The sequence below is a fragment of the Phyllostomus discolor genome, chromosome 8, assembly GCF_004126475.2.
Source record: "Phyllostomus discolor isolate MPI-MPIP mPhyDis1 chromosome 8, mPhyDis1.pri.v3, whole genome shotgun sequence".
In the NCBI taxonomy this organism is placed as follows: domain Eukaryota; kingdom Metazoa; phylum Chordata; class Mammalia; order Chiroptera; family Phyllostomidae; genus Phyllostomus; species Phyllostomus discolor.
The window spans coordinates 476229-496681 of record NC_040910.2 but is presented as its reverse complement, the minus strand read 5'-3'; the positions used below and the strand labels follow the sequence as shown (position 1 = coordinate 496681).

General features: G+C 59.0%; 1 protein-coding gene across 50 annotated transcripts in view; it reads right to left on the bottom strand.

Moving 5' to 3' along the window:
• ANK2 (ankyrin 2) overlaps nucleotides 1-20453 on the bottom strand; it is a 253938-nt gene that overhangs the window by 72578 nt on the left and 160907 nt on the right. For 43 of the 50 annotated variants that reach the window (XM_036031726.1, XM_036031722.1, XM_036031750.1 and 40 more), the window contains 10 exons: nucleotides 18583-18681; nucleotides 17293-17478; nucleotides 16909-16932; nucleotides 14142-14240; nucleotides 11431-11529; nucleotides 7962-8060; nucleotides 6205-6402; nucleotides 4224-4322; nucleotides 4004-4102; nucleotides 407-505 (listed from right to left, as the gene is read on the bottom strand). In XM_036031726.1, coding sequence (XP_035887619.1) covers nucleotides 407-505; nucleotides 4004-4102; nucleotides 4224-4322; nucleotides 6205-6402; nucleotides 7962-8060; nucleotides 11431-11529; nucleotides 14142-14240; nucleotides 16909-16932; nucleotides 17293-17478; nucleotides 18583-18681 — 1101 coding nt within the window. The remainder of the gene's footprint in view (nucleotides 1-406; nucleotides 506-4003; nucleotides 4103-4223; nucleotides 4323-6204; nucleotides 6403-7961; nucleotides 8061-11430; nucleotides 11530-14141; nucleotides 14241-16908; nucleotides 16933-17292; nucleotides 17479-18582; nucleotides 18682-20453) is intronic. The other 7 variants (XM_036031718.1, XM_036031749.1, XM_036031751.1 and 4 more) reach the window with 3 other exon arrangements.

Genomic DNA, 20453 nt, shown 5'->3' with positions numbered 1-20453 from the left:
TGGGGGTGGGGGCGGCACACTGGCCAGTCAAGGGGCACCGGCACCTGCAGCCCTGCCTGCACCGAGCCCGTCCGGCACAGTGTGGCCCCTTCTCTGCCTGACCTCCCTGGGGGCACGGGGTGGCCGAGCGGTGCTATGAGGTCAAGAGGGTGTTTTCGGAGGACCACGCGTGTGGGGGCGTGTGCTGGGGGCCGCGGGCCAGGCCGGGCGGGTGTTCGTTCTCCTGCCCAGCCCCTCCCCCCCTCCTCCGGGGAGTGGACCCCCCCGCGTGGACCCCACATGTTCCTGAAGTCGGGGTGCACTTCGCACTGCATGCACTCGCCGCACGCCCCGTCTGTCTGGGAAGCAGCTTCTGAGAGGTGCCCCACCCACACCCCCGGGGGCAGGACCCCGACGCAGCACCTACCCGGGCTCTGGCGTCGACCAGGGCGCCGTTCCGGAGCAGGCACCGCACGACCTCCACCTGCCCCGCCCGGGCCGCCATGTGCAGGGCCGTCTCGCCGCGCTGCCGGAGACAGAGAGCGAGGGGGTGTCAGGGCGCCCCTCGGGGAGGCGGGGAGTGCAGCGGCACCCCGGGGGGGTCTAGGGAGTCTGCGCCCCGCACCGTCTCTCCTTTACCAGCTAGTCCGGCTGTGTCTTCTCCCCCTTCCTGAAGATAAAGCAAACTCCCTTCCTCCTTCTCAGCCCACAGCAGGCCCGCGAACTCACCCCGACACCCAGCGCACCCTGAGGCTGGGTGCTGCAGCCACCCAACAGAAGTTAGGTTACACCTGGCAACGGGAGGCTACCTTTGCCCTCCCACCTGAAACCTGCCATGGCCTCGCTCAGTGACCTGACCGCAGCCTGAGGGCATTTCAGTGCGGAGGTCAAGTCCAGATGCCAGAGGTCAAGTCCACGCGTCCCAAACGCACGCCCCCCGCACCGGACTTCACTCATCCCCATCCGGAACGCAGACCGTGTTTCTGAGACGAGCCGCTGCTTTGCATCCGGTCTGTCTCTGTGGTCAGGGACAGGCAGGGGCTGTTTGTGCGAGCTCCGCCCTGCCCGGGGGTCCCCGGCTGCCGATTGAGGAGCACGTTTCGTTGCAGAAGTTATCTGGGAGAACTGCTGGAGGCGAGGGGAGGGCCCGTGAGCGGCGCAGTCCACGGGGCGGGCGCTCGGGGCGCGCAGGCGCCGGGCCCACACGCGGCTCCGAGCCCGCCGACCGCCACGCTGACCGGAGACGGCAGCTTGGACCTTGGAGAGTTTCCTCACGGGGAAGCCTGCTGACCACTGAGCCTGAAGCACAGGGTTTGCCCCTTTTCAATCGGCGTGTTTCAAAGCCACACGTAGCTCTGGGCAAGGCGGAGGAGGTTCATTCACGCGGACGGATTTTCAGTGACGGACGACGCGGCGCTGGCCCGGGAGTTAGTGCCGGCAGTGCCGACCGCCCGGGGGCGAGGCCGGCTCCAGCCAGGGCAGGGAGCCCGCTCCTGGTCGGGGGCCTGGTTGGGGGTGGGGGCTGGCTGCGGCGGGCCCCTGACGAGCCCCCGGGAACGGCGTCTCCTCTCCCTTGCACAGGAAGCCCTTAGACCTGGAAGGTCTGGGCGAACTTCCCGTCCCGTTCCCCGGGTTCAGAGGCCCCGCACCTCCCACGGCTGCGAGGGGCTCACTCCGAGCGACTTCGCTGTGAAAGCACCGAACCGAGCGGACGTCTGCTCCGGATTTTTCCTTTGGTTGACGACGCATTCCCCCTCCCGTGTCCTCCTTTTCCGATGACACATTTGGCCTTTTCCAGAGAAAACGTGCCAGAGTAAACTGTTCTACAAAGCGGCGTATCAGTGGGAAAGCGGAGTTTGCCCTCAGACCGGGGACGCGTGGCAAGACTTTTCCTCTGGGTGACCCGGTCCCAGCGTCCGGTCCCCGTCACCGAGAGCCTGTCCCCATGCAGATGAAGCCACGATCCCCTAAATACAGTTACACACACACACACACACACACACACGGAAAGCTCCAATCTTTACTCTATTCCCAGGTCTTATGAAAGCACAGTGATTTTCCTAGTTTCGGTAGAAATGAACACAAAAATTCATCTCCTAACAGACGTCAAGGGTTTTCAAAATGTGAAGTGTTTCCAATATTAGTCTCACTATTTCCAACACTTCTATCTTATCCCTAAATAAGTTATCTTTACGGTGTTTACACATCTGAAACTAACAGTTGTGTATAAACCCTAATGTGCAGTGCTGAATGCTACATTCAAAGAGGAGTTCTACGCACACGGTCTCTTTTGATTCTTGTTTGACGACTTTGGGGTATCCGACGTTTATGGCAATTTTCCCTTGCCTTTTTATATCGTATTGCCCTTATTTCCACGGGGGTGTAACTTCGGTTTCTTGGTTGCGGGGCACACCCTCTGACTCAGCTCCGCTGCTCTCCTTACCCCGAGTGAGTTGGCTCTGAGGCTGGGGGGGGGTGGGGAGGGGGTGTCTCCGCCCCCATCCCCATGTGAAGTGTGAGCCTGGCCGGGCCGGGGCCTGGCCCCAAGAGGGGCACTTGCTCACGGGCCGCACTCTGGACGGCCCACTGGGGTGGCCTCCGCTCCCGCGGGTGGGCGACTGTGTGAGGCAGAAGCTCGGGGTGTTGGTGAGGTCCTGGAAAGGCCTGTGGCCGAGTGGTGGAGTGGTGGGGGTGCCTCCCATGGACTGAGAATTCCGAGACAAGAGCAAGTCCGGCAGGAGGAGGGAGAGCCCAGGTCCGAAGCAGCTACCGGACGTCGCGCCCTTCTGGGTGTTGGACCGGACCGCCGGCAGCTGCAGGGACTCCGCGCGGCTGCGCCCATCAGAAGCGCCGAAGCAGGGTGGGTGGCACGGCAACCGAAACACAACGCGACGTGGTGTCGGGCGGCACACGAGGCTCCAGGAGCGTTGGGGCGGCCGACGCGGCGCAGCACGCAGACACGGGCCTCCTGGAGCCTCGTGCGCAGCCTCCTGTCGGGGGCCGCAGGCCCAGGCAGCCGCACAGGAGGAAGCCAAGTCCCTCCCAGCACAGGAGACCTCATAAACGGGAACTCGACGTTTTTGAACGGTTTGTGTTCCTATTGCCCCTCCCAGGAAGACGGAGAATTAAATACTATTTAAAATCAAATACGCTTATTTCATGTGGATTTTGTCCCTGCCTCAGCCACCAGCACGGAAACTGTGTAGAAGGCCCAGGAATGGGGCGGGAGCTCAGACAGAAAAAGAAGCCACAGTTCACCCCGTCTGCCTCCTTGAGGGAGGGGATGCCCCAGACCAGCGGCACTGTGGGCCGGTCGCTGCAACTGGGACCCTCGTACTAACGGCCTCGGGTGTTTGCAGGGAGAGCTCTTTCTGTGGCCCCTACACAACGCCCTCACCACTGGACGGCAGCATCCTGTGAGTGCCCGGGCAGGGAGCACGGGGTCGTCGGACAGTGTCAAGGGGCAGACAGACAGACTCCGAGACGAGGACAGCAACACTGCAAAGCGGGAGGTGAAGCCCGGGTCGAGACAGGCAGAGAGTTCCGGGCCCCGGTGTCTCCGGCAGGAAGACAGCTGTGGGACGGCAGGCAGCGCCCCCTCCAGGTGGGCGAGCTTGGGGCGGAACTGCCTCAGGGGAGAGGGGACAAGCCTCTCCCGACAAAACCAGAGCAGGATGGGGCGCCCAGTGGGGCAGCACGTGGAAGCCCCAGGTCGCTGCAGCGGGCAGGGCCTGACCGAGAGTGGAGCCTCGCGCCCTGATGGACTGTGGTCCTGACCTGACATTCGCTCCAAGGTCACGCTCAGTGTCGCTCATTGTGGGGGGGGGGGGGTGCTGATACTTCGAGGCGCCTACCCCCCCAACCCCAGAGCCTCCAGGACTATGATCTCCCCCCACAGGGCCTCGGTGGGGTCCTGCAGTTGCCCGGCACCACCGGACCTGGCTCTCTCCACACACACACACACACACACACACACGCAAGCACAGATGGACGGACGGACGGCCCGACACCCAGCCGTACTCACAATGTTAGTGACATCAGGACAGGCGCCGTTCTGCAGCAGCAGGAGCACAATGTTCAGGTGGCCCATGAAGGCCGCCACGTGAATAGGCGTGAGGCCAGACTGCGGACAGAGCACACGGCTGTACCCTGCGTGCTCGGCCCCCCGGCCCGCGGGCTTGGGGGCGGGCGGGCGCGCGGGGGGAGCACGCGCGGTGTCGGTGACAGGCGGGGACAGTGTCTACCTCTGTCACGGCCTGGATGGAAGCCCCATATTTCACCAGCAGCTCCATGACTTTGATGCGGTTTTTCTTGCAGGCAATGTGCAGGGGGGTAAAGCCGTTCTGCGCAAAAGACAACCGGGTTAGTGGGTACATGCACCCGACCCTCACGCCGCAGTGTGCCGGCACACCGCCGCGCCTCGCTGGGCCGGCACGGCTGCTCCTGCGGCCAGCCCCGGGCTCGCCCGCCTGCGCCGAGTCCTGCTGTGTGGTGACGGAGGGAACAAGACAAGCGTGCACCAGGGCTCGGCCTGCGCGTCAGGGCGGGGCCCGGGGGCAGTGGGACCGGAAGGGCCGGGCTGCACCGCAGGCACGCACATGCCTTCTGACGCCAGGCCACGTCTCAGGGCACAGGCACCGGTCGTCTGCTCCCCTGCAAGTCTGAGGGCGTGGCGGCCTCCGACACAAACGTGTCAGTGTTGTGCCCGTCTTCTTCAGGGGGCTCATGTGCAAATAAATCAGCACGGATCGTGGTTTATGCTGACAGTTTTTTATATCCTAACGTTATATTAAAAATCTTGTAGGAAGTCACATATTAGCAGAAATCATTATGTTCATATTTTATTTCTTGAAGTTATGCCTCTTATATTTAAAAGTATTTTTAAGGTATGTTCGTGAAGTATAGTTTATGGAGAAATAATTATTAAGTGTGTGACTATTCTAAAGGAAAGTATGGAGAATTTGGAGGAGGGGCCTCTCCAAGGCAGAGGAACGTGGAGACGTCCGAGGCAGGTTCGCACTCCTCAGGCTCAGCTGACGTCCCGGCACGGGGGAAGGGCCTGCAGAAGTTCCCTAACCAGCCCCGCGCCCAACCCCACGTGGTGTTTAGGTTCTGCGTTCTTCCTTGAGCAATGACCTGCGTGTGGAGTGGTTGGTGACGATGGGGACTGGTCACCGGCCAGTACTTTTCCAGGCCCGCAGTTCCTAGGAACACGCATGGCCGCAACCCCATGGCACCTCCTCGCGGTGTCTGTTAGGTCCCGAGCTGCGTGAAAGCCAGACGCAAGGAGCCGGCGCCTGCGAGAGCTCTGATGACTCGACTGAAACGTCACACGAGCTCACTGACCACTCGACTGAAAACCAGTACTTTCCTCCTTGTGAGGAAATGAATACGCTCCCGTAATTTCACATAACCCTGAAAGTGCATGTGCTTCCCAGGCATGAGGCATACATTGATTCAGATGGAAAACTTCTAAACACAAGAGTTACTATTTGATCCTTCAGTGACATCCTACCTTCTTAAGCACTGACTGAAGACTAATGTGAGTGGCGTTAGCCACGTGAACGTGGAGGGGAAAGGGTTTGCTTTCAGTGGGAGAACAGGAAGGAGCATGCGTTAGTGCAGGCCCTCCGGCCGGGGCAGCGGTTAGAGGGGAGGGGAGCACGGAGACCTGGGCAGCGTTAGGCCGGGACACACAGGCTGCGGAACGGCCGATGCCACACAGTTTGCACACAACGCCTCCACACAACACCTCCTGGAGTGTCAGGGGCTGAGCTCCCTGCTCTCCACCTGGGCGGGGCCTGCGAGGGAGCCGACCAAGTGAGTTCTCCCCAGCCTGACACCCTACACTGCCTGACACCTCACCTCCTTCTTTTCCAAAGGGGGGAGAAGAAAGTTCAGCTTTCTCGCATGGTCACTCTGACCCTACAGAGAAGTGTCCGAGCTCGTTTTGTGGAGAAGCCCCTACTTGTCAGCTCCTACTTTCCATTTCAGATTATCAACCCCCAGCACCCCCCGTGGCTTCCCATCTACTGCAACTAATCGTGGGGATGCCGCCTTGGTGGCCACGCCATCTCCCTGTGCCTGCGATCACACCACAGTGACCGAAGGCAGGTGCAGGCAGGCACCTGGGTGGGGACACCGCCTGTGTCTGCAGTGCCGTGCAGCCACGAGGCCTGCCCACCCGCCCCACCACGCCCGCTGTGTGGCCGGGGCCAGCGTTACCAGGGCTCGGGCGTTGGGATTGGCTCTCTTGTCCAGGAGGAGCTTGGTGACACGGTAGTGGCCACAGTGCGCAGCGACGTGCAGGGCCGTCAAGTAGTCCAGCGTGACGTCGTCCACGGGGGCCTTGTGCTGCAGCAGGTGCTTGACGCAGTCCACGTGGTCCCCCTGCGCGGCCATGTGGAGCGGGGACAGCCCGTTCTGCGCAGGGAAACAAACCAGACCGCGTCCTGCTTCAGGCCTCACAGCCAGGCTCCGAAACCCAGCCGGCGAGCCAGTTGGGTGATGCATGAATGCGTGAATGAGTGAATGAACAAACGGATGAGTGAATAAGTGAATGCGCCATGAACAAATGAATGCGTGCGTGAGTGAATGAATGATTGACAGAGCGAATGGCCAGGTAAACGTTCATGCAGTTGCGCACACTGTCTGCGGACGCAGACACAGGAATGACATTTGATCTCCCAAGGAGGCCACCTCGGCGACCCACGGCCTCCGTGGGCGGTGCGACAACTACAGGCACCCCCGTGGGCGAGGCCACTTCACCATCACGGGACGGTGCCGTCCGTCTGTCCTCAGTTCCCTACCGGCTTTCTAGGGGTCGTAACACGTCTGGTCTGACGCTGTGTTATTCCCACTTAAACTTCAGTCTGTGCTCCACAAAACTGCCCCAAGTTGCCTCTGCATCGCCCGGGCCCAGGGCTGCATTTCAAAGACAGGTCTGTGCGACACGCACAGCGCGGGTGTCGGGGTGGAAAGGCTGGTGACCAGTTTCCCTCGGTGTCTGACCGGGGGAAGCCCGTCGTGGCCGGGGCACGCCTGTACAGACAGAGCTCGTTCCACACAGACTGCAGATGGGTGGGCTGGCCTGCGCTCCAAGTGGCTCCAGTTGCATATTCAATCAACACACAGTGTAAACTAAAAAATAGCTGCTTGTGTTGGCTGCCTTATTTCCACCGCTTACCCTGGTAACAGCATTGATTGACTCCAACCCTGATTTGTGGCGGGGGGAGGGCGGTGAAACAGGGAGAAAATGTGAGAAGTGGCCTCTGTCTGACTTTTGCTGGTAGGGGCCCAGCGCTGCTGCGTGCCCCTCGCACTGCTGCGTGCTGTTCCCCGTGCACCTCGCGACAGGGTCTGGTGCCCGGGAGCGAGGCTGGACAGCGAGGAACTGCACTGCCGTGAACCTGGTAACACACATCCGGTCGTGCGATCCTCCCCACTGGGCTTCCCCGTCGGACTGAGGGTCCCGTGGGGCCACGCTGAGGGACCAGACCAGGGCTCTGGCTGTGCTCAGCCACAGAGAACGGGGTGCCCACCGCTCGCCCTGCGCAGACGGCGGTGCGAGCTCACGCTGCCCCGTCCCCCCTCACCGCGGCTTCCCTGAGAGTCATCGTGTGGTGCTGCCTGCGCTGCACTAACGGGTGATTTTATGGGCAAGTCACAGCTGTCTCGGGGCCTCATGAAAATGTAGACGCCCAGAAGGTCAGACAGTATCATCGACACACGACACTCGTCTCCTCACAACGGTGACATTCGCATTCCCTTCGCAGTGCGACCGGCTGGTGGGGCACAGAGGGATCGCGGAGGCATGTGTTCGATGTGTCCTGCTGCACGTGTTTGCTCATGTCACACCGTGCAGCAGGCCGACACGCGTGCCCCCCGCCTGGCACACAGACGCTGAGTGACCCGGAGACGTGCGGCAGCGCTCCGGGTCGGGAGGGTCGGGCGACACGTGTCCGCCCCCGGGGCCTCCTCACCTTGGTCCGGGCCAGCAGCGGCGCGCCCCGCTCCAGCAGCAGCTCCACCACCTGGTCGTGTCCGCTTCGGGCCGCGCAGTGCAGCGGCGTCAGCCCGTCCTGCCAAAGAGCCAGGGTCAGGTCTCCGGGGCACGTCCTGGTCAAGCGAGGCCCCACCGACGGGCACCCCGGGGAGGGCGTGTCCTGGCGACTCGACAGACGGGCACGAGGACGGCTCGCGGCTCGGCGACAGAGAAGGAGAGAGAGACAGAAAGTGAGACGCACGGGACAGCGAGCAGGACAGAGACCGGATGGGCGCGGGCGGCTCCCACGGGGTGCGGGCGGCCGGGCTCGGGAATCCTACTTGCTCGGGGCCGGCCGAGAGACTGTGTCGCTGTGCTGTTTTCACTGTGGCTGACCTGACGGGACTTCTATCCAAAAACTCTCTTCACTTAATGTTATGCACCCAGGCTCACTCCCACACTGTCGCTACTCTCATGCGTTCTCCTAAAACGCCACCTGAAACACTTAAAGGGGAAGGGCCATTTTTCCACACTCTGGAGAAACCTCAGACGGCTTCCACACACATGCTCTCACCTACAAACTACACAGCTGTTCCTCAGAGGTAACGCATACTTCCGATCGGCAGCATTAAAACAGCATCAGACACAGCTGGGGCACAGCCGTGCACCGTGCTGTCCACAGAGCTCCCGGCAGCCCCAGACCCGAGAGCGGCCCAAACGCCCTCTGTCTGTGGGCTCTGGGCCTCTCTGGGGGGACGTGAGCAAGAAGCAGAGCACGTGGGAAATAGGAAATGAAATGTAAGAACAATGGGCAAAAAGTGAGAGAGGACATAAAGTCCTGAGTAACACACATTAAATGGTGATTTCAGGCTTCGGAAAAAATAGAGTCTCAGAGGCAGAGAGGCCGAGAAGGTGGGTCGCAGTCGAGGGGATGGGAGACCCTGGGTAGCGGGAGGACCTCGGGGGCCCTCACTCACCCGGAACCCCCCGGGGCAGATCCCAGGCCTCACTTCCCTCCTGATAAACACGGCTGGTCCACACTCTCCCCGACCCTCATCCCGGGGGGCTCTGGGCTGGACTTCCAACTACCCCTGCAGGCCCGGGCTCCGCCCTCCTCCACGTTGCTGCGTGGCCCACACGGGCCTCTGGGTGGCGCTGGCGGGCTCCCTGTGCTCTGCCTCCAGGCTGCCTTGGGCCTCGGGGGGAGTCTTGTTGAGTCACAGGAAGCAACTTGCTGAGGGCCTCCTTAAGTCTCCCCGTGTCTCTTTACCCACAGCAGCTTCTGCCCCCGAGTCTCCCCTTGAGTTCAGGCCTGAATGCTAACCGCCCTGCCGGGACCACCCCAAGGGGCACACCCCATCCCGGTGCCTTCCCCACGGCCCACCAACAAAGGGGGAACAGGCCTTTTAATCATTTCTGCAAATTACCAAATTCGAGGGCCGTTGGCTCAGCCAGAACCTTGACTGGTAATGATTCCTTGCTTTGTTAAGTGCATCCAGCGGATAGCAGGACCCTGAAGGACCAGCACAGGCCTCGCAGTGTGGGCATGTGGGCATCAGCAAGGGTAGGCTGTCTTTCCAGGAGGAAACGCCTGGTGCAGGCAAAGCAGTTAAAACGCGTGTGTTTTTCGCCCCAGGAACAGCCCTGCGCTGGGGTGCAGGGCGTCGCTGTACAGGGGCCCCGCACGGGCTGGATCAGCTCGGTTTCCCGCACATGCTCCCAGGAACACCCCGGTGGGGCCGCACCGAGACCCAGGGCGCAAGGGACGGAGCGCTGAGAACGGAGGTTCTGGGAGGCTATGCCGCTCGCGGGCTGGTGGGGGGGGGGGGGCGCAGGGCCACCGCGGTGCCTCTGGGGTCAGCCAGGACACACAGGGTGGGCGTGACTCTCCTGCCCCACGTCCCTCGCAGCCTGCTTGAAAGTCGAAGGGACACTGTTTAGAGAAGGTGTTGTTTTCTGCAAGTTACTTGAAAAGTCCGTCGTGTGTGTGACGGTGTGGAAACACCCTCGGAGGAGCCAGAGGGAAGCGCGGAGAGCGCCCAGTCGCCCCAAACACTCCAAGGACGGTGAGGACCGATCGGTCCCGGGCCCACACTCTCCTGACGCAGCTGCTCTGCGCTGGGAGGGGCCACGAGTCACCCTGACGCCCGTCTCCGTCGGAGCCGCGGGGCGTTTTCCGCAAGGAACAGTGACTCATCACCAAAAATCCTCACCGAGGTCTGGTGTTCAAGGATCTTTTTTACTTAAATTCTTTTTTAAATTAAATTCTTCAGCCTGTGTTTGAAAGTTTTGTTTCCCCCTCCACAGTCCCTTTCCCCGTGTTCGTGTTCTTCACCAGAATCGGTTCGGATCCCCCGTGACACCGACAGTTACGAGAAGGAGGATCAGTGGACCCGAGCGGAAGGCGCCACCCGGCGGGTCCCCGCACGCCGGCTTCTCCGCCCTTCCCCTCTCTCCCTCCCTCCACCACGACTGCTCCTCCCGCCGGGCCCCCGAGGCCTGCGGGTTAGACAGTTCGCTTGAGACAGAGCTGCTCCGGACCCGCGTCTCCCTCCGGGCGTCTCACTTCTCACAGGGGGACCTCAAGCTTCTCAGTCGGAAAACAAGGCGAACCTCCCCAGTGGTTCGCACCAAGCCCCGGCTGCCTTTGCAGATTGCGGAGCGGGGGCTGCACGGGGCGCACGCAGCACGTCCGCGCCTGAGAGCGCTGGTGGCCCCGCTGTTACTGCTTGGATTTCTAAGGCGACCCCTTTTCCCATGGACCGAGTTTCATTCACCCTCCTTAAGCGTGTTTGTAGGCTTTTACTGCTTGCGTTGAAATACGTATGTCGCTATTTTAACCATAAACCTTGGGTAAAATATCTCCACATTTAAATAATAAATAAGTTTAAAAATAAAAGTGAATAATGCCCTTGATAAGGCCCCAATTAATGGTATCATTTGTAACTAGCTATAAAAGTTGCTGTTTCAACATTAAGACGAGGTTTCAGAGGGAGGAAGCCAGGGCTCCGCCCACGCACGCGCACCCGACCGCGTCGGTGCAGAACCCTCCGCGTGCGCACCCGGCAGCGGCGGTGCAGAACCCTCCGCGTGCGCACCCGACCGCGTCGGTGCAGAACCCTCCGCGTGCGCACCCGGCAGCGTCGGTGCAGAACCCTCCGCGTGCGCACCCGGCAGCGTCGGTGCAGAACCCTCCGCGTGCGCACCCGGCAGCGTCGGTGCAGAACCCTCCGCGTGCGCACCGCGCAGCGTCGGTGCAGAACCCCCCGCTCTTCCGGGCACTTACGGGAACAGACTGACTCCCCGCTGCCAAGTGAAGCCTTAACTAGGGTCCGCGGTTAGAATGACATCTAAGGAGACCGTTCCCCCGAGGACACACGTTTCCGCGGGCTCGGGGGCTGGCCCTTCAGGTGACGCAGAGAGAACCCGGGGGTCCCCACGCAGAGGCGGAAGGCGCACGCGCTCACCCTGGTTTTGGCGTCGATCTGGCCGCCGCGGTCCAGCAGGAGCTTCACCATGTTCGTGTTCCCCCTCTTGGAGGCCACGTGCAGAGGCGTGATCCCGTTCTACGGGGAGAGGAGGCAAGAGCGGGGGCGTGAGGGCACAGAGGGCGCGCGCACAGGGCGTGGGGCGGGGGGTGGCCCGGGAGCACACCTGACCCACGGCCCCTACGATTCAGGGCTTCCGTCTGTGAGGAACGGGAAGCACACGGACCACAAAGCACCGTGGTTAGAGAATAAAACGGAGTGAAGCTGCGGAAGTCGCTGCCACGTAGGTACTGGGCACACACCTGTGGCATAGAAAGAAAACTTCAGGGTCCTCCTAGGACGGAGCCCGAGCCCCAAGCCCGTCCTTCTTGTGGTTCCCCACAAACACAGAGAAGGGGGGGGGCCTCAGAGCTGCCTGTGCTCAGAAGTAGGGTGCAAGTACCCCAATACCCCGCGGACAGCGACTCTCATAGTCACCTTCAGAGTGGACTTGGCTTAAGAATAATCCCACAGGTTCAGGGCAGGAGATGTCCGAGGGTAAAAACACCGAGTGTGTGAATTATGGTTATTTTACTGGCTATCCTAAGCATCATTACGGGGAGGATATATGTACCTGATCCTTTGTGTCATAATTTTGCAAATGTTCAAACATCTCATTTACTTATTCATGCTATGTGTGTGTGTGTGCCCTGTGCCACTGAGTCACCCTGACTCCGGCGACTCCATGAACGGGTGACGTGCCCGGGGTCTGGTCCTCCCAGCCCCGAGCAGCCCCGGAGACTCCGCTGGTGGCTTCTTTCACGGAGTGAATCCATCCCACGGGGGGGTCCCCTCTCTCCCTGCGGCCGCCCTGTCCCCGGCATCGCTGTCTTCCCCGAGGAACCCCGCCTGCTCACGAGGTGCCCAGCAGGACAGCTGCAGTCTGTCATCTGCCACAGTGACATTTCAGGCTTATTTGTCTGGGACCCACTGGTTCATTTTTCTGGGGGTTCCGCGTCTCCAACACCCTACTGCAAATGTACCTGTGTTTCCCATCAGCCTTCCTCACTGTCCGACTCTCACACCCGCACGTCGTAACTGGGGAGAGGAGGGGTGGGCGGTCCCAGCCTTGGTCTCGAAGCACTGGTCTGGGCTGCGGGTGACCTCTCCTGGTTCCCTCGAACCAAGGACAGCCCAGGCTTTAACAGTCTGGGCATCCTCGTCGCCTGTGTTGAAGCTGTACGTTTCTTCCGCAGCCATGATTTCCGTCTTCCTGAGGGTCAGACGCAGTCCTGCGTTGCCACTTCCTTCTCGCGCTCTCGTCAGAAGTCGTTTCAACCCTGGCTCCTTTCTGCCAGGGGGGTGGGGTCACCGGCAGAGCTGGAGTGACTGGCATTTCTTCCCCCCGCGTTTCCTCCTCCTCCCTCTGTCCGCCATCTGCGGTTCGCTTCCCTCTTCACCTGCAGGGTTGTCTGTGCACGTTCTCCCAACAGTGTTTCCCGTTCCAGTGCACGGTCGTCCTGGCTCTTGGTCACGTACCTTTATCTGTGCAAACCTGCAGGTTGTTGGCTTTGCAGAACCCCCCACACCGTCTGCTGCATGTCGGAGCCCCTGTCCACATTTCTGGGCACTGGATTCCACTGTATTTCCTACCATTGCGTCCCAGTCTTATATGATTACCAGTGTGTCCTGTGCTGCTGGTGTGGGACCCATTCCGCCCCGGATGCGAGCGTAAAGCTTCCCCTTCCTCCTCCTCAGCCTCTGGAGTCGGAGCGCAGACACGACGGTGGTTACATTGGCTGGTTTTCCGGGAAGTCTGGCGGATGCTGTTGGTCAGACCTTGCACGGCAGCCCCTCCCTGCAGGGGCTGGGTCTCGTCTCTGCGTCAGAGCCACCCGCTTCTTCTGAGCTTGTCGTCTCCAGGGCAGGAATGTCCCACTGCGGTCACTCTGGCACCACAGCGGGGAGGGGCCCATTTCCCCTCCTGCAGCCCCAGGCTCACCTCCGTGTTCCGGCTGCACGTGCCGGGGGACAGCGGGCTCTCCTCCTGCCGCTGCGCATGGGCACCCCCCAGGCCCTTCCTCGTTTCACTGAGTTCCACGGCTGTCACTCAGGGAATCTTCCCAACGTAGGACGCGACAGGGCGTCTTTGACGTGTTTCACCCCTCATGCAAGCAAGTTCTCAATCCATTAAAAAAAATTCCCTGCCAAACTGCGCAGCCGACACCCATCACGGAGACTTTGGATAAATGTCCTGACACATTTTACACCAAACGGTTTGACAGTCGAGTATTTACTGACTTGAAGCTGCTCATTCCAATTCATGGTGTGATTTTTACATCTAACTGCTCACATGGACATTGGACTTATGATCCTCCTTAACTGTTACAGATGATTTGTGCATGTGTGAACACATGATCTGTGCGTGTGTGAATATAATTCATGTGTGTGAATACACAATGTATGTGTGTGAACACGATTCATGTGTGAACACATGATTTGTGTGTGAATGCATGATTTGTGCGTGTGTGAACTCAAAAATTCTCATCACTCACGTGTTGGGCTGTGACAGTGTCCTGCGAGTGGAATAAAGAAATGGAGGCCCTGCCTCTCCAGCACAGACGCAGGGAGGGGAAAGGACCTGCACCGCCCCCCCCCCCCGCCCTCCCCGTCACCTTGGCGCTGTCTACCACGGGCCGCCGCACACGTACCCTGGCGGTGAAGTCCACGGCGGCGCCGCGGTTGAGGAGCAGGGTGGCCACATTGACGTTCCCGTAGTGGGCGGCGATATGCAGGGGGGTGAAGCCGCTCTGCAGGAAGCAAGGAGACACGTGGGTGAAGCGTCCCTCCCACGGGCCTGAGCCCCAGGGTCGTGGACGAAGGAACAGGGGGACTCTGTCTCATGACACGGTAGCCACTCGGCCCAGACAACAGATGCCGGAACGAGACTCACACTCAGTGCTGCGAGGGGTGAGTAGCTGGGTCTGTGCACGGGTGAGTGAGGCTCCGACATTTCCTGGCGTTATTTCTCATTACCTTAACAATTTATCCATTTACGAGATTTGCTACGTAAACAAAACCGGGTTTCTTGAGTTGGGGTTGCATTACGGAAAAACAGTATGATTGGACAACATAAGGTTTCAGCCATGAGAATAATGTAACTATGAATAAAGATGTTTTCTCCAGAGAAAAACTCAAAATTGAAGCTTTTAAAAAAATGATTAACCGCAGAGGCTGGCCCTGTGTCTTCGGAAGACACTGAGGTGGGCCAGTCCGTCCGCACGGACACGCGGGCGAGATACCCGCCTCTGTCGCCCGGGGCTCAGCCGGACCGCGTTGTCAGACGGGAAGAGTTAAAAACGTTAACCACACTTACACTTGGCATCAATGTGAACATAAAACTTCAAAAAAATTAGTTGCACCTGATTGTGAATGTTATTTAAACCAAATTTTATCCCAAATAAGATGGACACAAAATAAAATAAGCTATAAAGTAAAACAGCAGGTTAAGTCAATGGTATGGGCATTAGGAACGGTTACCCTCGGAATGTTTAAAAATGAATCTCAAACTCTTAAATGGAAGAAAAGTGTATTTTCTTTCATTTCTTTTTCTGACGAAAAACTAGTAAAGGGTTTCCATCTTCACAACACAAGCCTAGTGATTTCTGTTACTGACAAACGCAAAGCGGTGTCATCCTTGCTCTGCAATTCCCGCAGTTTCATCGCTTCGTAAAAGACCACGGAGGCACCCAAGACCGTCCCCAGTAGACGGGGCCCAGCCCGGCAGCTGCGAGGTCATCCTGTTTGGTTCTGCTTTATCTGAAGGGAACTCGGATGTGTTCGGTGTGTGCTGCTTTTAAGAAATATCATCCGAACCACAACTCAGCTCCCTCAGAGACAGAAGTCCCTCTGCGCCACCGGCCACGCCGGCTGCCACCGACTTCCGGCGGCAGAGACGCCAGACGCAGAACAGCAACAGCCACTCTCCGCCCCGGCCCCAGCCTCAGGCCAGGGAGTTTTTACTCCGTGTCTACTTGACGCCAAATACTCGCGTCAACATAGAGGGAAGGGATCAGTCTGCAACCCGGCTCTTGTTACAGAACGTCAGACTGTTAGGATTTAGGGAATAACGGTGTGTTTTTCATCTTTATCTCCACCATTCTTGTCACCCGGGTGTGTCCTGAATGAGTGTCTACCGTCCAGGTCCCAGCGTCATTACACAAAAACACGGCAAACGCGGGCGAGTCTCTTTCAGAGTATTCGAGGGGGTACTGTTACTTTCGAGTTTGCAAAAATAAACTAACTCCTCGGCTCCCTGCCGGCCACGATGGCTGACCTGGCGCTGGGAGGCAGCCCGCCGGAGAGGGGCGCTGGGCTCCCTCCCACGGGTCCCGCACAGAGGGGCCCTGTCACCGCGGGTCCTGCACGGAATATGTGTAACTTGGCACCAACCTACCAAACTGCAATATTGTTTTCAAAAATGCGTCTGAGTCACCAAAAACCACCTAAAGAATTAAAGGTATTGTAACCGGTCACTAAGATACCAATCTGCGTGGTTTCAGTCGTGAGCAACTGCACGGAGCAGACGGGCCACTGTTTCTGGACTCTCCGACCGGCGTGTTAGCCGGGCACCGGGATGCAGCCGGAGAACGGGCATGGGTGGTGCAGACAGGGTCACATCTCAGTGGCCACCATGAACAAACAGGACTCCGGAAATGCGCCACGCCCAGTGAACACTCAGGGTGAATGCTGGGCCCGCCACCCCGTGCCCACGAGCCGTCAGCCTCCGTGAGAGTCGGCCCACAGCCAGCAGGCACTTCCCTTGCGTCTGGGTCGGCCTCCGAGACACCCTTTCAACAGGGCTCGCCAGGGCCCCTGGGTGGCAGCCACCGCCAAGGAGAGGCCCCTGGTCACACCCGGGTGCACACGCACCCATGGAAGGTCCGTGCTGATCGGCGAGGCCTGATCAGGCTTGTGGGAAATAGAGGACGTGACGACAAGGACCCTGAGGTTCGCGCTTTGCTCAGGCACGGTCACTCTCGCCCTTGGCCACGCCCACGTGGGACGACATCGCTGACACAGGCCGCTGGGAGGGGACGGCAGGAGGGGGCAGGGGGCGGAAAACCTCCCTCACTGGGCTGTGCTGACCTTGACCCTGAGAACCCTGTTACGAGGGGTCACGGCCCCGTGGCACTTGTAAGTGTGTCGCTCACTTGGCAGGAGCACACTGACAGTTTGTTCCACGCTCCGCTCTCGTGAGCTGCTTCCATAGTTTCACTGATAAAGCAACGCTTCGCACAGGCTGCATTTGAATTATCCATTTCCCTTAATTATGGGGAGAGTTTCCAAGCTAATTTCCTAATAACGGAAGTCCCAATCATTAGCGGGAATTAGTGTGCATTTGTTCTAATTGAACAAAAAACTAAAAAAATAAAACCGAGTCAAAGCGAGCGTGTGCTGGGGGAGCAGATACTGTACCTCGGTCGTCCTATTCACCATCATCTGAGGCGGTTGTGCGGAGAGAAGAGGCAGACGTTACACATTGCAAAGCACAGAGACAGGCTGCCCACGCGGCCAGACCCGTCCCGCAGGCCCGGCGCACGCGGCAGGAAGGCCCGTCACCCCACACCACGGCCCCTCTTTCTAACGCTGTCGTTACCAGTTTTTACTGGAAATGGAGTAAACAGGCAAATTTCTAAAAAGCTGCCCTCGTTGCTGGAACAGCACCTACTCATCTTTTCGTGGCTGTGCCTGGCAGGGTCCCCTTCCTCCTGAACCCCCTCGGAGGGAACCTGGGTCTGGGACCAGCAGCAGGGCCCCGCCCTCCCGCCTGGGAGCCACCTGCCCGCCCGTCGGCCTCACCTTGGACTGCACGTCAGCGTTGTGGTCGTTCTGCAGCAGCAGGGCGGCCGACTTGGTGTCGTCCTTCCGGGCGGCGATGTGCAGCGCCGGCAGCCGCACCTTGCCCTTGGTGTCGTTCTCCAGCAGCACGGCCACCGCCTGGTCGTGTCCCTGCTGTAGGGCCACCGCCAGTGGCGTGAAGCCATCCTGTGGGACAGAAAGAACCTTCTCTGACCTGGGGGCGCCTGGGGCTCGGCAAAGCTGAGACAGACAAGCAGGGCGGAAGGACAGACTGTTCTGCAAAGGCCGGAGGAGATTACAACCAGTGCCCTGGGGACTGGGGATGGCCCCTCACTCTGGGAGGGTGGTCGGGGCCCCGGCTTGCTCGGCTGGGCTGCCACGGCTCCCTTCAGGGCTGTTACGTTTGGGATATATTCAGGGGCTCCCACGCTGGGCGCCTGAATGTTTTTAGATGTTCTTGCTTCTTGTTGGGTCGACCCCTTCATCACTGGGGAATAGCCCTCTCGGCCTTTTATTGCAATTTTGCTTTAAAGCCCATTTTGTCTGACATGGAGCAGCTACCCCAGCTTTCTTTTGGGTTCCGTTTGCACGAAAAACCTTCCTCCAACCCAACTGCAGAGCCGCGGTTTTCAGCCTTTCGCCTCTCACAGCACGTGAACTGACCTCCCGCAGCACACCAAAAGCACTTTGTTTGTCGGTCTGACAAGGAAACAAGCATAAGTTTGACCCGTTACCCTGGGAAGCTACTGCTGTGTTGGCTGCTGCCATTGTTTATTTGACGACCTAGGGGAAAAGAGGTCCGTGCCCCTGACTCGAAAGTCAGGTATCACGAGTTTTAAAAACTCTCGCGGCATGCCGACTGAAAATCGCTGCTATAGCCTTTTGTGGAAATCATTTTCATCGAGAGCTTCCTGTCGTATGTACGCTGCCACAATAGGAATGGAATTTTCAAGTAAGGATTGAGTTTTAAATAAACCTATTTCTTAGCAGAGTAGAAGCGTAAAGCACACGGTATTGCAAGATGAGAAGTAGCCCAAAGCTAGAACTCGGGCACCAGTGATGCGCTCTGGGCCGGAGGAGAGAACAGCCCGTCGGTGGAGCAGGATTTCAGGTAAGAACCCAGTGTTATGACCCCAGCTGAAGCACAGGCTCGTGAGGGGCGCGCAGCCACGGCTCTAGGCCTCAACAGCCAGGTCCACACCTGCATGGCTGGGACAGGCAAGGATGTCCTGCCAGCTGCATGGAGAGGTTGAGGGGCTGAGGTCACGGAAGGGGTTGTCGGCTTCTCACCTCGGTGGCAGTGCTCTGGTTGGCGCCGTTTTCCAGCAAGTACTTCACAACGTCGATGTGGTTCTCCTGCGCGGCCATGTACAGGGGGGTGAAGCCATTCTGAGGACAAGCGACACAAAAGACACATTCTGTCATTCCTTGGTAACACTTGAACCGGGGAGGGCACACACACGGCAAGGAGGAGGGGACAAGGCAGTGGAGTGGCGCAGCCCAGGTGGTGCTGTGCACCAGAGAACGAAACACGTCTTCACTCCCGAGAAACTGGATGCGTGCGGGCGAACCAGTTCCCACAGCCGCTCCTAAAGGAACCGGGAGCAGTGCCTCCTTCTCTCCCCGTCCTCATCTCCGCACCAGGACGCACGTCTCCCAGCTCCTAGCACTCGTTACACCAAAGACAATTAGTGACTTAATGTCCACGTATCCTGTGATACACAGAAATCTCACGACTTGTGGTGAATGTGTAAGACAGTATTTCTGTACCATCCTCTGCATTTACCAACCACGAGCTACTTAAACAGACCGCCATTATCCTGGATGCACACAGCTCACTCACTGGCACCCTCAGACGCATAAATCACTACTCGCTCCCCCGCAGGCCAACAGAGATCGCAAATCTGATTAAAAAATTAAAAATCTGTATTGTTCTGCATGAAGTAGCCAGGTTTGAATTGTTTTAAATCCTTGCCCAAGGATATGTTTATTGACGAGAGGGAAGGAGGAAAGGAGGGAGAGAGAAACTGGATGTGAGAAACAAACATAGACCCTGACTGGGGATCAAACCCACAACCTGGGCATGTGTTCTGACTGGGAATCACACTGGGACCAGAGTCTACGGGATGGCACTGCCACCCACTGAGCGCCCCGGGCCGGGGCAAGCCTGTTTCTACAGGAAGGTCAGGTCCAGATTTAGGTCCCTGAGCAGAACTCCTCTGCAGGTGCGTCCTCCGAGCAGCGGCACTGCGGGGGTTACTGCCCTGGTCACCATGCGGGTCCCACGCATCGTCTTCCCCTGAACCAGCCTTGGGGAGCGGCCCAAAGTCACCCCCAGCTCTGAGGTCAGGATGATTCAAGTTACTTCCCTAAATATATCAGAAGCACACAGCTGCAAAGGATGTAAAAACCCAATGGGCCCTAATTACAGTCACCAAACAGACTATTCTGGGCGCTCTGCGGGGACACTTAGGGCGAAGGAACACAAGACACAGTCAGACGCTTGCTTGGCAGCCACGAAGGCATTTCGTTAATTAAAACACCGTGTAGTTTCTCCAGTGATGTGCACTTGACGCGCCTTTGCCAGGTTACGATGCTGTGCGTTATGTCCGCCGTGTTCCTCTCTGCAGAGGCCCCCTTTAAAGGGTCAGCCACTCCCATCCGAGAATGCCGTGGTGATTCCTGTTCTGAATCTTCCCAGGGAGATTAGGTTTATGGGGTTTCATCACAACTCCGCCATTCGGGTCACTTAACAGACCCGACTGTGGCCGTTCTCCAGCGGCCACACCCCTGAGCGGCGCGACCACGGGGCCCGAACCCGAAGGACGCCCAGTTCACGCTCCTTCACAACCTCCAGGCCCCAGGTGTCAGAGCAGAGCCCCCATTCCCTGCAAAGCCGTCGGCCGAGTGGAGCAGGGCTGGTTGGCGGCCGCAGCGGGTGGTGTGGCTGACCAGATGGCCTCCATCCAGAGCTCCCATGGGCACGAGGATCCCTCTGGTTTTTACTCCCAGAGGCGAGAAGTTGAGGGCGGTGGTCGCGAAGAGAGGAGAGGCTACGTCCTTCCCATTTGTCATTTAACCCTGTCTGCCCAGAGCCTTCAGGAGACGTCTCCACACACCACTCAGGCCCTAAGAGACCTAAAGGTGGCGCTGGGACCTGA